The 15,552-nt window shown below is 39.1% G+C and overlaps 1 protein-coding gene across 1 annotated transcript in view; it reads left to right on the top strand.

Moving 5' to 3' along the window:
- LOC117399552 (tomoregulin-1-like) overlaps nucleotides 1-15,552 on the top strand; it is a 139,261-nt gene that overhangs the window by 105,640 nt on the left and 18,069 nt on the right. Inside the window, exons 3-6 of the mRNA XM_033998816.3 lie at nucleotides 519-648; nucleotides 7,189-7,215; nucleotides 10,373-10,469; nucleotides 11,784-11,932. Of these exons, the coding sequence (XP_033854707.1) occupies nucleotides 519-648; nucleotides 7,189-7,215; nucleotides 10,373-10,469; nucleotides 11,784-11,932 (403 nt within the window). The remainder of the gene's footprint in view (nucleotides 1-518; nucleotides 649-7,188; nucleotides 7,216-10,372; nucleotides 10,470-11,783; nucleotides 11,933-15,552) is intronic.

Genomic DNA, 15,552 nt, shown 5'->3' with positions numbered 1-15,552 from the left:
AGGTGCATGTCTTGATGGATAAACAAGGAATGTAGCGCTAATGTCACAAAAAATACAGTCGGAAGACGTGTGTGTCAGTTGTGTAGTATTTTATAATAGAATCAATCCGCCATTTACCAGCGGCTAAATGAGAGTGATGGATTAATGAGGTGGATAAACAGTGTACACAGAGAGTGTGCATGAAGTCAGCACTGATTGAGTATTGATAAATACATGGTTTATAAAGAATCCCAAAGAGGTGATTTCACTGAACTTTAAATTAACTTTCTATAAGCATATGACAGCTATCTAAAACAGCCACTTTCAACTGTTTCTTTGACTCATTCTTTGTGTATTAAGTTTGCTGGGGCATATCTTTTGATTAAACACAGCCTTAAGCATTCCTGGAAGGTCTGTTTTAAGTCAGTGTGAATAGCACAATGTATTATCATAAAAAGCTTAAAATGTATGCACATATTGAATTAGTAACCTTTTCCTCTTTATCTGCAAGCTGTAAACAATGTTGTCTTTTATTTCAGTGCCACAAAAACTACATTCCAGTGTGTGGATCAAATGGCGACACCTACCAAAATGAATGTTATCTTAGACAAGCATCCTGCAAACATCAGAAACACATATCAGTGTTATCAGAAGGTCCATGTTACCCTGGTAAGTATCATATTGTGGAGCTATGACCAGCACTTGTCTATTATAACACTATTTTATATATTTTATATGTAAAGACTATGATGAACCACAACATGGGAAACTACCCTTGTAAAAGTTTATTGTGGTGGTGTAAAAGCAAAGCCAAGGGGGGGTTAAACATGGTGTAGCACAGAGATATCTGTTAAAACCATTGTAAACTACTGTAAATGATTGTTACAGTATACATACAGATGCATGTTAAACTTATGTAGCACCCGGGAGGGGCACTCATTCTTTGAGTATGGGATCAGTCACAGGCAGAATACCAGAAGGAAATAAACTAAGACAGCATTCCCCACTAAAATATTGTGGAGGGCCACATAAGTAACTCTGTGATCATTGGCGGGCCACATAGATATATTATAACCCCCTTATCCCCAAACATTAAATATGGAATACGTTTTTAACTAACCTTTACTCGTTGGAACTTGGTGGTAATATTCTGATAATGTGGTTCGTAGGAGGTGGTTGCGGCGCGCAAACAATGTTGCAGGCGGTCGTGCCTCAGTCTGTTACAGTGCTTGTTCTTTATTGAGTTCATTGCCGAAAAGCTGGCTTCACACACATATGTGCTACCAAACATGGGCAGTCCCTTTAAAACACAGGATACCAATGTGGGGTTGTGACAAGATGACAGAGGTTGAGACTCAGAGACAGTGTGAAAGTTCAAAAATAAAGCTTTTAATACTCAGAAATACAAAATAAACCAGCACGAGGGCCAAACAAAAAGGTTCCAAAACACAAAATACACACAAAATGAAACTTACAAATGAATAAAGCTTCCAGGCTGGACGTTGCCTTCAATGGATTACAAAAACGAAAAAACCAGCACACTCGGAAAAAATAGTTGCTTCCTCTCCTTCTACAACTCTCCCTCTACTGGGAGGCGGAGGCCTCCTTTTATGCCAGGTGGCTGGGTGATCATTGAATAATTAATTACTTGATTGCTCCCACCTGACGCAATCAACCTGGGCAGGGAGGAGAATTTAACTCCATCCCTGCCAGTATTTCCAAGGGCAGAGCCCTGCTCTGCCACAGGGGTATTTTTCTTGAGGTACTTTAAACCAGAATTCAGACACGGAGCATGTTGAATGTATCACTTACATGTCAAAGTCATTTTGTTTAAAATGGAACAAAACCTTCCTTTTGCAAAAGTCACCAAATCGTGCTTCAAACCTCTCCCTCAGTTGAGTCATGTATTTCACAAATACGTCAGGTCTGTAGTGATCCTTCAGCTCAGGTCATTCAATGGTAATGCACGTAAGTTTGGGGAAATGGTGTGTGAACTCTGCGCTTTGCAAGTCTCTGATCAAAAGCCTCACTTTGCTTTGCTTTGCTTCGTTTTTGCCTTGCTCAGTTAAAAAATCCCGAACTACTGGAGCAAAGACAAAAAACACTCAAGTACACATCCACGAGACAACCAACAAATCTCACTGTGCAGAATGATGTCGTTATACTCTGCATCGTGACTGAGAAACTCGCGGAAGAGGCGGTGGTTTAAGGCTTGTGCACGCAGGTAGTTTACTGTTTTCACAACAAGATCCATGACTTGAGAGAGTTCCCCTTCTTTTATCTTTGCAACCAGAGGCTCTTGGTGAATTATGCAATGATATGAAATAAACTTTCCAACACCTTTGGCTCGTCTGAGCAACGACACTGCACCATTTTCACATCCAGTCATTGAAGGCGCTCCGTCTGTATAAACTGAAGCTAGCTTATCACACTACATTATGCTCATCAAAGAAATCTGTCAGCTTCTCACATACATCTCGCCCCCGAGTGTGGCCTTCAAGAGGCAGTAAACAGAGCATCTCCTCCCGAAACACACCATCTGACTGTTTTGGAAAACATACCCATACAAGTAGCTGTGCAATATTTCGGATATCGGTTGTTTCATCCAGTGCTATACTGAAGCAAGGCGCCTCGTTCAAGTCAGTTATCAGCTGTTCAAATACATCAGAACCAAGAGCCTTGCATTGCCTTGTAGCTGTACTGTCCGATAGCTGCAAGAGACGGATCTCTTTCAGTATTTTTTCTTTGTTTGGAAAGTTAGCATAAATAATTTTAGCAGATTCAATGAAGCACTCCTTTCCCTGTCAATCAAAGCTTTCTTATGTTTGAGTAAAATCCATATAATTCGAAAAGACGCTTCAGTAATTACCGATTCCTGCCCAGTTACCTGAGTTAACAACTGCTCCTGGTAATTCAGGTATGTTTTCAGTTTCTTTACTTACTCTTTTCTAATTATAAATCCTATTGGAAAGCGGACTGAATAACACTATGTAACACAATTTTTGTTCCTGGGTAGTAAGTGTTATTTCCTAATTGCTTATGCCTCAAAAGTATATAAAATGGCTATTATTCCCAACAAACTTTGCTTTTGTGACCAGACAGTGATATTTTGAAATGTACCTATTTCCAATGAGAAAACGGGCGAATTTGTGTCTTTTCGTTCACATAAAGTCAGAAAAAAACAACATATGAATCCAAATTAACATGTATTTATACTAAAGTAATACAAAAATGACTACAAAAGATTTAGAAGTGAGTAGTTTTTCGAGATTTACGATTATACTGTAAATCACTTTCACGAATCAGCCCCCAAATGTAGTCTCCCATCATGTTCTCGTTATACTGTCCTTCATTGACAGCTCATCCAGGAGCCTCAAAGCTGTGCTGCTCCATAATGGTAACAAGTACCCGTCTCTTCCCCTGGCTCACTCGGTGCACCTCAAAGAGGATTACAACAGCATCAAGACCTTGCTGGACGCCTTGAAGTATGATGAGTACGGCTGGGACCCCCGGAAGGTGCTGATGCCACCACTGCACATCAAATTGGGCCTTATGAAACAATTTGTCAGAGCTCTAGATAAGGAGTCGGCAGCCTTCAAGAACCTTCAAGACTTCTTCCCTAAGCTGTCTGAGGCAAAGGTCAAAGCCGATGTCTTCGTCGGACCACAGATAAAGAAGATCCTGGAGTGCAATGAATTCCCCAAGAAGCTCACTAGTAAGGAGAAAGCGGCTTGGAACAGCTTTGTCGCAGTGGTTCGGGGCTTCCCGGGCAATCACAAGGCCGAAAACTATGTAGAGCTGGTTGAGACTCTGGTGAAGAACTACGGCACAATGGGCTGTAGGATGTCCCTCAAAGTCCATATCCTTGATGCTCATCTTGATAAATTCAAGGAGAACATGGGAGCGTACTCGGAGGAGCAAGGCGAGCGCTTCCACCAGGATATACTGGACTTTGAACGCCGCTACCAAGGACAGTATAACAAGAACATGATGGGAGACTACATTTGGGGGCTGATTCGTGAAAGTGATTTACAGTATAATCGTAAATCTCGAAAAACTACTCACTTCTAAATCTTTTGTAGTCATTTTTGTATTACTTTAGTATAAATACATGTTAATTTGGATTCATATGTTGTTTTTTTTTACTTTATCTGAATGAAAAGACACAAATTCACCCATTTTCTCATTGGAAATAGGTAAATTTCAAAATATCACTGTCCTGGTCACAAAAGCAAAGTTTGTGGGGAATAATAGCCATTTTCTATACTTTTGAGGCATAAGCAATTAGGAAATAACACTTACTACCCAGGAACCAAAAAAAAAAAAATTGTTACACGGTGTAATCGCTGTGCACTGTTATAATACCTTTCCAGAATGCTCTGTGTCATGACTGACACAGCTTTCTGACAAATCAGAAAATAAGAAAATCAGAAATCGATAAATAAAAACTGATAAAAATTTTCTGTATTTAAGAGAATCATTTTTATTAGGCCTACTACTCACACGTGTGCCTTACTTGTGCCTGACACGAACCGTCTTCAGAATCAGGGAGCGCTGGGGACTCGCTTGTTGTACTTTGACTGGGAGCAGTATTGGTGGCTTCAGTAGAAAGCTCTTCATTTTCATATTTTGTAAATGTTTTGAGAATTAAAAAATGCTCAATTTTTTACGGCTGCTTTCAATCCCTTTTCAAATTGCAAACCTCAGTAGCTACCACTGCTGTTTTGATGCTGGCAGAAACTGACGTGTGGTCACGTGGTTCTCGAGCAACAACCAATAAGAAGAGTAGGTTTTATGATTTAGATTTTGTGATTGGCTGAATAACAAAAAAAAGTAGTAGTAGGTTAAAGCGGTAGTGGAGCTGGTGAAATGGGAATGGAAAATACACAAGTACGTACTAAAATAATGTACTGTAATATAATAAAGATGTACAAAACGTGGCAGGATTATACAGAGGCAGCTGGCGGGCCACTCCTTGGGACCCCAAGGGCCACTTTTGGCCTGCGGGACATATAATGAGGAACGCTGAACTAAGACCACAACAATATGCAGGGCAATGAACATCGTTTTATTAAATACAGTTGGTTAACTATATTTAACAAACAAGACAAGTCTAGAATATACAGTCACGGCATTGGGTTTGCACTGTTCAATAAAAACAATACATGGTTAATTATAATTAATAAACAAAATGCAGTGCTGCTCGATATAATCGCGGAGATGGGGCTTACTAACTAAAACCAATACTTTAAGAACTCCCCGTTTCCAGCACTCCTCTAAAACCCCAATGCCTTTAACCCTTTGCGGTCCATTTATTAATCGCGCGTCAGGCACGTCAGGTCTAATTAATTTTCAGTTAATTTTAGACGCGCTGTTTAAAAGTATTTTTTTCCACAGTCAAATGGGTTTAAATGGCCCTGCATATCAACAAAGCACTCACTAGGCATCTCCAGCCCCGCCCCACCCTTTCGTTTGCTATAGCGTTCACCTATGTAAGAAATAAATAATAATAATAATAATAGTCGTACATACCGATCGATCATCTCCAGATCACTCGTTTTATCACCAAACTCCTCAATAATGCGATCCAAGTCATTATTTTATTACTATAACATCTCAAAAAAGCTCTGCAAATGTCCGTGTTTTCTGTGCGCTGATTCAGTCAGCCAACTTGTTTACTTACGACCGCCCCCGTTATCTGATACCAGATACCATGTATGACTAATCATGAGATACGCCTTTGTTTTTTTTTTGGACTTGTCTCGGCTCCTGTCGCTCCCACTCGGCAATTGAATGGTTTTCTCGGCTTTTTCCGAAGAAAAAACGACTAGACACCCGTTTATTGCGTTGCTATAATGATGTCGGACCCAGTCCGACAAAGGACCTGTGAGGAATAATTGCAATGTCGGACCCAGTCCAACAATGGACCGCAAAGGGTTAATACTAATTTCTAAAACAGTTAAAAACATACACACACACGGAGGTAGACAGGAAGCACAGCAGGAAACTCGCTCTAAATGTCTACGACTGTTTCTTTCATTTTTTTCGAACACAAACAAGTTGAATTCCTTCTTTGATCCTGCTGGCTGTGCGTCCAACCTGTCCAAGATCTGTGCAAATCTACAACAAGTAATGTGGAAAAATTAAACATGCTTTATAAACGTGTTAAAATAAAGCAAACTAACTAACATTAAGTCAATGTGACAAATCAAAACGTGAATATACTACAATAACAAAATCAAACGTGCCTAAACAAAGTGACGTGGGTCACCCCGTTACACTTAGTAAACCACAACAATCAGGTTGTGAACAGATGGGTGACTGTGCATTGTGAGGAATTTGGCAAACCCTGATTGTCTGAGACAGTATGTGAAGTTTCTAATAATAATAAGCCCAACCCCCTGGATTCACTGCTCTGGAATCCTCTTCTTTGTTTTAGTGGAGATCACATATCCTTTTCTTGTTTCTAAAGTAGGTTTTTTTCCTAAATCAACTGTAACTGAGAATTCCGCTTAGTCCCTAGGAGAGGCAGCATATATTAGAAAACAGAAAACTACACTAACTAAAGAGAGTAACTATGTGAAATCTGTACACTAATTAAAGACAGTAACTATGTTTTTAGGCCAAGGATAAAGTGGGCAATTACTCGTCGCTCATGAACAATTTCTCATTCCACCTTTTTTTAATAGATCAGAAGCAGCTTACTCTAGTGAATCAGAGATGAAAGGTAAACTCTGCAGTTTCTTTCCAGTGTTGCTATTACTTAGAGCTACTTAGCTGTACAGTAGGGTCTCACATCCTCCCTCAAACTGGAGTGCATGCTTTGATCTATTAATACGTTACTGTACAAATGCCGACCCCCCCCCCCCCCCCCCCCCCCCCATAAGGAAAAATATAGTCCAGTGTGGTTTATTTTGAAAACCTACACTCGAGCGACAAGGCAGCTGGCCAGGGAGAGATACATGTCGTTTATTTATAACACAGGCAGGTGGGTGTTTACCCTACCCTCACTTCAAAGCAAGATAAAGCCTGTGGCCATTCTTAATGAAAACTACTTTCATAATTTAACATAAATGCTGAGTCGTAGATAATTATTCACAGCAAAATCCAAGCAATGTGTTTATTTTTTTTTTACTTCAGAAATCAATGTTGAAGCACTCTAAAAATATTGAATAACTCATGTTCTGTTGTGTTCTTTTCTATCCACAGATAATGGTTCTGGATCAGGGGAAGGAGGTATTTATTCATATTTTTATAGACTGCATTTATAATACATTTATACGGTTGTTTGTCTGCCTGATTAATAATTTAGATTTATTCAGCACAAAGTAACTCATATATAAAAGGTGTGCAGTACTTAAACTAAGCAAATGGTCTAACAAATCAATCAGTATTTGTGAGGTTGTGGGATTGTGTTGAAATCGTTGTAGATTCTAGCTTTTAATAAAAACTGTCAAACAGGTAGGCCAGTTTTGACAGATTAGAGGACTAGAGTTAGCATCTAAGTCTTACCCTACAAAAAAATGTTCCCCACTGGAGGCAGTCACACATACGTATGTCACACTATAGAGTTTTGCTTATGTAAAGGGAATTGTGACAATTGTGAGAACTTACTGAGGACATCCTTTATATAAGTGATTGCATGTCAATGACAACATCACTGTTTTACATGTGTGTATATTTGCTGTAAACAAATATTTTTCATGTTAGAGTTCTTATTTTGTATTTACAGCATGGAGGAGGATGAGTGACACATACTTGTCAATCTTGTCTAATTTGAATTAGAAAAATTACATATAATACTTAAAGGATATAGTTGCATGTATTTTAAAGCTCTATGTTAAAAAAAAGAAAATCATTGAGTTATTAAAGTAATAAATATACCTTCATAAAAAAGTAGCTCATGTTGGTGTACTGCTGGGGGAGAGCTTAGGAAAGAGTGTTGGAGATCATAGCTAGCACTCCTGTGGTCAAAGGTACAGTTAATGATGGTGTACACTGTGCTTAAGCCTTTTTTTAATGATGGCTACCAGGGTTAGGATGCTGCTCTTCGAAGCATTTGTTGTGGCAGTATTTTGTAATGGGAATTTCCAGTGGTGTGAAGCATATTTTTTGACAGATAATATAGGAAGTTGTTAATTTATTTATGTATTGCTGGCTTAATAAGCTGAACATTTGAAATAAATAGTCATTTGAAAAAATTAATTTTGCAACTGTTAGCTTTTTGTACAGTATTTTCTATTCCCAGGCATGTGTCCTGTTTGTCAGTGTAGCAGCCCTTAACATTTAGATCTCTCTGATCTTGAGATTTCAGCTTTGTTTCTGCAGTTGCTTGTTTGTGCATGGCCTTTATAGCCAAGTTACCTGTAATTGTAATTAATGCTGTTGTGCAATAAATTAAAACACGCACAAACATGTCAGTGACATTCACCCATTCAAAATACAAAACAGTCAGACAAACATCCTCCATATACTTCCAAATTAGGATACATGTGATAAAGAAGGTCCTTAAACACTCGGACAAGTGGATCTCTAGATACATGCAAAACTCTTAAGTGTGAATACGTACATACAGAAGTACTTACTTGTACACATTTCTAGCTGCCTCCACTGTATCACCTGTTGGGGTATGCAGCAGGGTTAGGTAATGTCACCGATTATATTGGACATGTTTTGCACTTTATTCACATGTTTATCATTGGTGTTAGTAAATGTAATGCACCGTGTTTCCATTTACAGCTCTAAAAGGATGATTAATGTAGGATTAGAAGGTATTTAGACACTACACTACTATTAGAACAGGGTAGTCAGTATAGAAGATGAGTTGGCTTTGAGTCTACAAGAGAATGATACAAAAGCAAGGGATTTCCGTGAAGTAATAAACTCCCCAGCATTTAATTAAACTACCTTCTAGTAATGGTAACTTGCATTCTTGGCATTCTTGAATAGTAGTCATAGTACAGATATGATGGAACTGTATTCTACAATATTAACATAATCATTTTTTTTTTTTTTTAAAACATGACACACTATTCATTAACATTATTCCAAATTATATGGCAAGTGGAATCTCTGCTATTGCCTTTCAGTAGGACTCCAAAGCTTGTTATTCAGTGATAAACCAATATGTCATTAAGTTCATTGAAAGCATAGCAACAGCACCATGTTTCCAAGCCGAATTGCTTATTCTCTTGCAGTCAAACTCAGAGCGGAAGTGGCACATAAAAACAAGACTTTAAAACAAGAACAGACCCAAATGCTTGTCATGGATTGTAATAGCTATAGGGTGCATGTAGTGTAATTGGAGACAACAGTCTTCCACTGGATAAAATCTGAGGCACAGCCAAGCGTTGAATTGCACAATGGAAACAAGCATGCATGGCATTTTCACTTTTTGGTTACAAAACAAAGTGCAATACTTTTTATAGAAGAGGAATGCATTCCTGTAGAGGTTTTCACATATTGCACAGAAATTGACATCTCAGTCAATAGACAGACCTCTGTTGCACTTTTCTTTCCTTCTAAAGGTAATAACGGTAAGCTGCAAAAGTGTGATTTATGTTTTATGAGTTTTCAAGTGATCTTGTAAGCAGTGCCCATCATCACGTGCCCATCATCACCTGCCCAGTAGAAGCATTTATAGTAAGACTTCAGCTACACTCCAAAGCCAGGTGACCCAATACTTGCTATTAACTTTTTTCTCTCAACATTATTTTTTATAATTGTAAGAATTTTTTTTTTTTTAATTATTTTACAGAATGTTTTTTTTTTCTTTCTTTTTTTAAAGCCAGTCTTAAGCCAAAAAATACATTATTGCCACCCTGCTATACACTCTGCTGGTTCTTAAAGGGTTAAAGGTATAACAATCTAGGTTATAAAAAACAAGTGACATTCATGATTCAATTCCAATATGATCTGGATCACATCAATAAAGTATTGGAGTCTAATTTTCCTGTTTTAAAGTTTCTCCAGATGCCTTTCAAAGGATTTACAGTCTTAAATTACTCTCACCGTCATCTATTATTCCCTATGTATTGTTTGAGTACAATAAATAGCATTTTAATGCATTTCTTCAAGAAATGGCTATGAAAAAAAGAATTAATAATAATAAAAAAAAAACATTTGGGCCATTTTCTCAATACCAATTCGGACATTAGGGGTGTAAGCGCAAAACAGAATTCCTAACCCTAAATAGACACATTCTAGTACACTAAAATGGGTTTGACGATGCATCTTTAAAGGATATTGACTTTCTAGATGCTGGGCAATGTTAAATCCTTGATAATAAAGGATTTATCCTTGTTAAATGTGTAAATATGATCTCTATACCAAATATATAAGTTTTGGTAGTCTTTTTATGATGATTTTAATTATCTGTATTATTGTTTTACAGAATATGAAGGATCAGGAGCAGATGTTAACAGAAAGTTCACAAAGTGCGGCACTTGCAAATATGGAGCTGAGTGTGACGAAGACTCAGAAGATGTTTGGTAATTTCATTTTTTGATTTTAACTTCAGGAAAATCAAATAATTATAATCCCACTTTCAACAGGAAAAAAACTCCCACTGTGGTCTTCTTGTTTTTAGCTCTATGAGGACATAGCTGAACCCACACAAAAGCATTAAATGGAAACATCTTAAACTCCAGCTGATGCTTTTGGGTGTTATACAGTTGAATCCAGATAAAGTTAGAAGCTTTAAAGCTTTCACTACATTATCCATGAAATTGAGATCTTTTTGAGGCATGTTAATACTGCTTTAATGGGTTTTTACCCTATTTCTGTAACTGCTATACTTATACAATCCTTCAAAGAGCGTTCAGTGTTTACTGTTTAAACCTCTATAATTAAATACAGCTTTTATTTGATAAAAGTCTGAAATGAATGGCAAGCAGTTATAACATGAAGATTTATACAGTCAAAATCTGAATTAAGATCTAAACATTTGTGTCTCTCTCATTCCCTTGTGTTAAATTAGCTTTATAAAGACATCCTGGAAAATGTTATCCATATCACAAAAACAACATTCTTTTTTTCTGTTGTGCTTCAAGAGCTAAAACATTCCACTACTTTTGGGGAATAGAAAATTTACAAACATGGTCTAGCAAACAGTGTAGCTGTTGTGGTGTTTTTTGGCTTGTGTGTCTGCTTTTACATCGTACATCGCTAACTAGCGATGGATGAAAAAATCATGACAAACTTAGGGAAATGAGCTACTTTTCCAGATTGCATGTAGCCTCAGATGGCAACATCACTCAAATTACTTAGTGATGTTTTGCACTAAAATACACACAAAGACCTAGTGTAGTGGTCTGAAACACTCTAATGTGAAATAATGTGAAATACTGGACTGTGAAGGCCTGTGTTCTAATAAAGTCCTCTTCAAAAGCTAATAGGAAATCTGCTCTTATCTAACACCATGACTGTGTCTTAATTACAAACCTATTACCTACCGGCTACATTACATACTTCTTCCCTTACTTTTCCCTTCAAAATGTTGTTCACTCGCCTTTAACATATTTAGCCTTGTACAAACATGAATAAAGGTATGATAAGCATCTTTCTTTTTATTAGGTAAAACATGCACCGTTGCACAACACATTTCTGGGGTTTAAGGCTTTTTTTGAAAATGTACACTGCAGGTAGCATAGTTAAATACACACAGCCCATGTCTGCAGAGTAACATATAACAATTAAGTAGTAACACCTGAGACATATCTTAAAAGCCACACTCTTGGTATAACTAATTAAGCTCATAGTAAGGCAAATCTTAAGAACTGTTTTGGTTTTCCTTTCTTCAATAGGTGTATATGCAACATTGACTGCAGCGGACACAATGAAAACCCAGTGTGCGCAACAGATGGAGACTCGTACAAAAACCCCTGCCTTGTCCGAGAGGCTTCCTGCTTGAAGCAGGAACAGATTGATGTGAAACATCTAGGAAAATGCCCAGGTAAACTATAATAAATGAATCCATTCATTCAAATGCTTTGATTTTTGCTTACAGAAAATCAATCAAGAGCATAGTCTTCTGGTCACACAAACTTCATGGAGTAGAAAGATTTTTCTCCATGAAACGGTCAACTATTATAGGTGAAGGACTAAGAACGAGTAAGTTGGGGGTTCCCATCCCAGCTCAACTCATAAGCTTACTGCAGTACCCTAAGTAATTTAATCTTTAGTACTATAAAAGCAGGACCTCCATCTAAATTTGTCTGCAGAAACACACAAGTAAAAACACCCTTGCTGTCGCCCCGGCAACCAAGAACACCCACTGGGGCTACTATTGCAGCTAAATATAGATTAGGGGCTGATCCAGGCTCAGTTTACAGAACATGTACAAAACTAAGATTCCACAATAGCAGTACAGTATATGTTCCCCGGGACAGAATATTTAATATTCTTAACTCCACAACTTTTCATTATCTAAAAAAATTAATCTACTTTCAAAAAGCCAAACTCCAGCTTCCCATGTGTAAAGAAAAGTATGTTGATGTCACTCTACCACATTGCCCAGAGCCAGGATTTTCAGAGACTGTGCTGGTATAAAAAACCCTGGCAGAGGCAGACAGTCACATTCTTACCAACTTCTAACACACAGTACACCTCTCCACAAAGGCGTATAGATTCTTTCTTTTACTCGATGAATAGTAACAAAGAAGTCTGAAAATCAACATTTCTGCCAATAAGCCTCTTCACAAAATATCTATGGGGAAAACAACAAACGTTTCCAGAGAAAAGCCTGCCATTTTATTTATTTATTTATTTATTTATTTATTTATTTTTAGATTTATTTTATTATTGTTACCCATTTTGCAGTTTCTCGTACAGGGTGTAAATTATATTCCTGTTACAAAGTATTGCGAGTCATCCAGGTTTTTTTTGTGAGCATCAATGAGCACAAACTACACACAAATTAAATTGATCCACGGTTTTTCAAATGAATCCTGGCTGTGACCATTTAAGATCACAGTAAAACCAGGAATGGATGTGCAACAGTGGGAGCCCATGCAGCGATGTTTATGCCACCAGGGGGAGCGGAGCAGGAGACCAGCCGACCAACTATGCAGAGCGACGGGGTTATGGGGGATGTGGTCTCCTCGCCTCCTCCTTCTCCTGTGGTTCTGGGTGTTCTATCAGGGGAGCCCCTTTTTAAGACCCCTGGGCTTCTGTGAGGGGGCGCCTGTGTAATACCCATGGTGACCCCTGGGCTTCTTGAAGAGGGTACCCGTTTAACCCCCTTTCTACCGCCTAAACCGGATGGGTAGTTTTTCCTCTTTTGGGGAGGGTGGCCCCAGCGTAGGTGCAAACCGCTGGCAACTGCGATGCTGGACCCTCCGGCCGTGCAGACACTGGACCCTCCGGCCGTGCAGACACTGGACCCTCTGGCCGTGCAGACACTGGACCCTCTGGCCGTGCAGACACTGGACCCTCTGGCCGTGCAGACACTGGACCCCGTGGACGTGCAGACACTGGACCCCGTGGACGTGCAGACACTGGACCCCGTGGACGTGCAGACACTGGACCCTCTGGACGTGCAGACACTGGACCCTGTGGATGTGTGGCTGGCTTTCACTGGGTTCGCTGGGTTGGCCCGGCGGTTGCTCTTCTGAATCTGGAGCCGGCGGAAGCTACTGTTTACATGTGCAGGGCTTCCGCTCTGTCACACTAATGCTAAACGCTGTCAATGAAATAACAAAGGAATGCAGTTCCAATACTGTAGGACAGGTTTTTACATTTACCAGTACGCTAAAACCAGTGACTCCAAAATGTCCTCACGATGCCTAACACAACAGTTTGGGGGAATCCTGTTGCCTTGGCTACTCTGTTTAATGGGTGTCTGTTTGTTACAAACAACACCATTAAAATTATAATACAAGCATGTGCTTAGCCATCGCCTTTGCCAAGGTGCTTGACAGATGATCAAATCTCTGGTGCTGAGCAAGATCAGTATGCAGGTTTCCTTGTATATTCTTTATGCACACATACAGCATTGCTGTCCAAGCACCTCACCACTCTTTCGCCTTACTGTTTATGACGGTTCAACTGAGTTTGGAAAAGGGTTAGGATAAAGGTCCTTTCACACCAAGCAAGTTGCATTGTGTCGCATCAAAGAGCCAGTGTAACATTAATTTATTTAAATACTGTACATCTTACGGAGGCTTTCACACCAGCCGCATAGCATAAAACAAAGTGTGTCTGGGGGGCTCCCAAGTGGCGCATCCAGTAAAAGCACTCGCTAGAGTGAAGGATGCGCTCTATAGCCTGGACTTTGCGAGTTCGAGTCCAGGCTGTTCCACAGCCGACCGTGGACAGGGGCTTCCAGGGGGCGGCCCTCCCTCCCCCCGGGCGACGCTCGGCCAGGGTGTCCTCGGCTCACCGCGCACCAGCGATCCCTGTAGTCTGGCCGGGCGCCTGCGGGCTTGCCTGTAAGCTGCCCAGAGCTGCGTTGTCCTCCGACGCTGTAGCTCTGAGGTGGCTGCACGGTGAGTTCGCAGTGTGTAAAGAAGCGGGCGGCGGACGGCACACGCTTCGGAGGACAGCCCCTCATCTTCGCCCCTCCCGAGTCAGCGCAGGGGTGGTAGTGGTGAGCTAAGCATAATAAAATAATTGGGCATTTCAAATTGGGGAGAAAATAATAAAAACTAATTGGCAACAACTAAAAAAAATTTTAAAAAAAAAACAAAAAAAAGAGGGTGTCTGAAATACTGTGTTCCGTATTTTATTCGCCTCAATAATAAGAATGAGATAGAAGATAAACATCTCGTTCATCTCAAGTTTTCAAAAAGATGTTTACCCAACCAGACATTAGTATTTCGTTGAGCAGTGTTTCGTTTTGGAGAAAATTTGCATTTACTTTCAACAGACCAGGGGAATAAATGTTAGAAAGATACATGAGGTTCCCTGCATTGTTAAAAAAAAAAATCAATTAATATTGTAAGTATTGCTTAATCATTATTTTATAAAGGTTGCAACCCTACTTTTTTTGGTTTGAAAAATAAACTAGCAAGTGCTCTATGTATATGAAGTGCTGTATGTACATGAAGATCACAAGCTGGGGTTACAGTGGCATACGATCTGTGGTTGGAATTTCAACAGTCAATCAGCAGCAGATAGGAAGTGTTCAGACAATTTGTTAAATAATTATAAAGATAGTCAATGCTGCGAGTGTATATCTGATTGTCAAGTAGGAAGATCCTTAACTTTCACAGCAAAGAAGTACGGTAAAGAAAGAATGCTGTACAGTGTGGCAAAGATAACACCATTCGAAACGACTAATGAAATGTATACTATATACTAAATATTCATAACATATTTCCATTTTTATTAATTTTTTTCTGAAAAATACATATAACTATTAATTAGTTATCATAAAAGAGTACTGCTGTTACAGTATTTAGTGCTGAAAGATAAACAAAATGTAATTCTGAGACTACGGAAATGTTGAGTTCAGTGACACTTCAGATTAATTGATGACTTTGGTGTGAATGCAACTTGACGGCGTAAAAATACATTGTACGCTGAAGTTTGACGCTACGCGCTTGGTGTGAAGAGATGTTTTGGGTTGGTGTT

Source organism: Acipenser ruthenus, chromosome 4 (genome assembly GCF_902713425.1).
Source record: "Acipenser ruthenus chromosome 4, fAciRut3.2 maternal haplotype, whole genome shotgun sequence".
NCBI classification, from domain to species: domain Eukaryota; kingdom Metazoa; phylum Chordata; class Actinopteri; order Acipenseriformes; family Acipenseridae; genus Acipenser; species Acipenser ruthenus.
The sequence above is the reverse complement of the archived record's forward strand: the minus strand, read 5'-3'. Positions and strand labels throughout refer to the sequence as shown.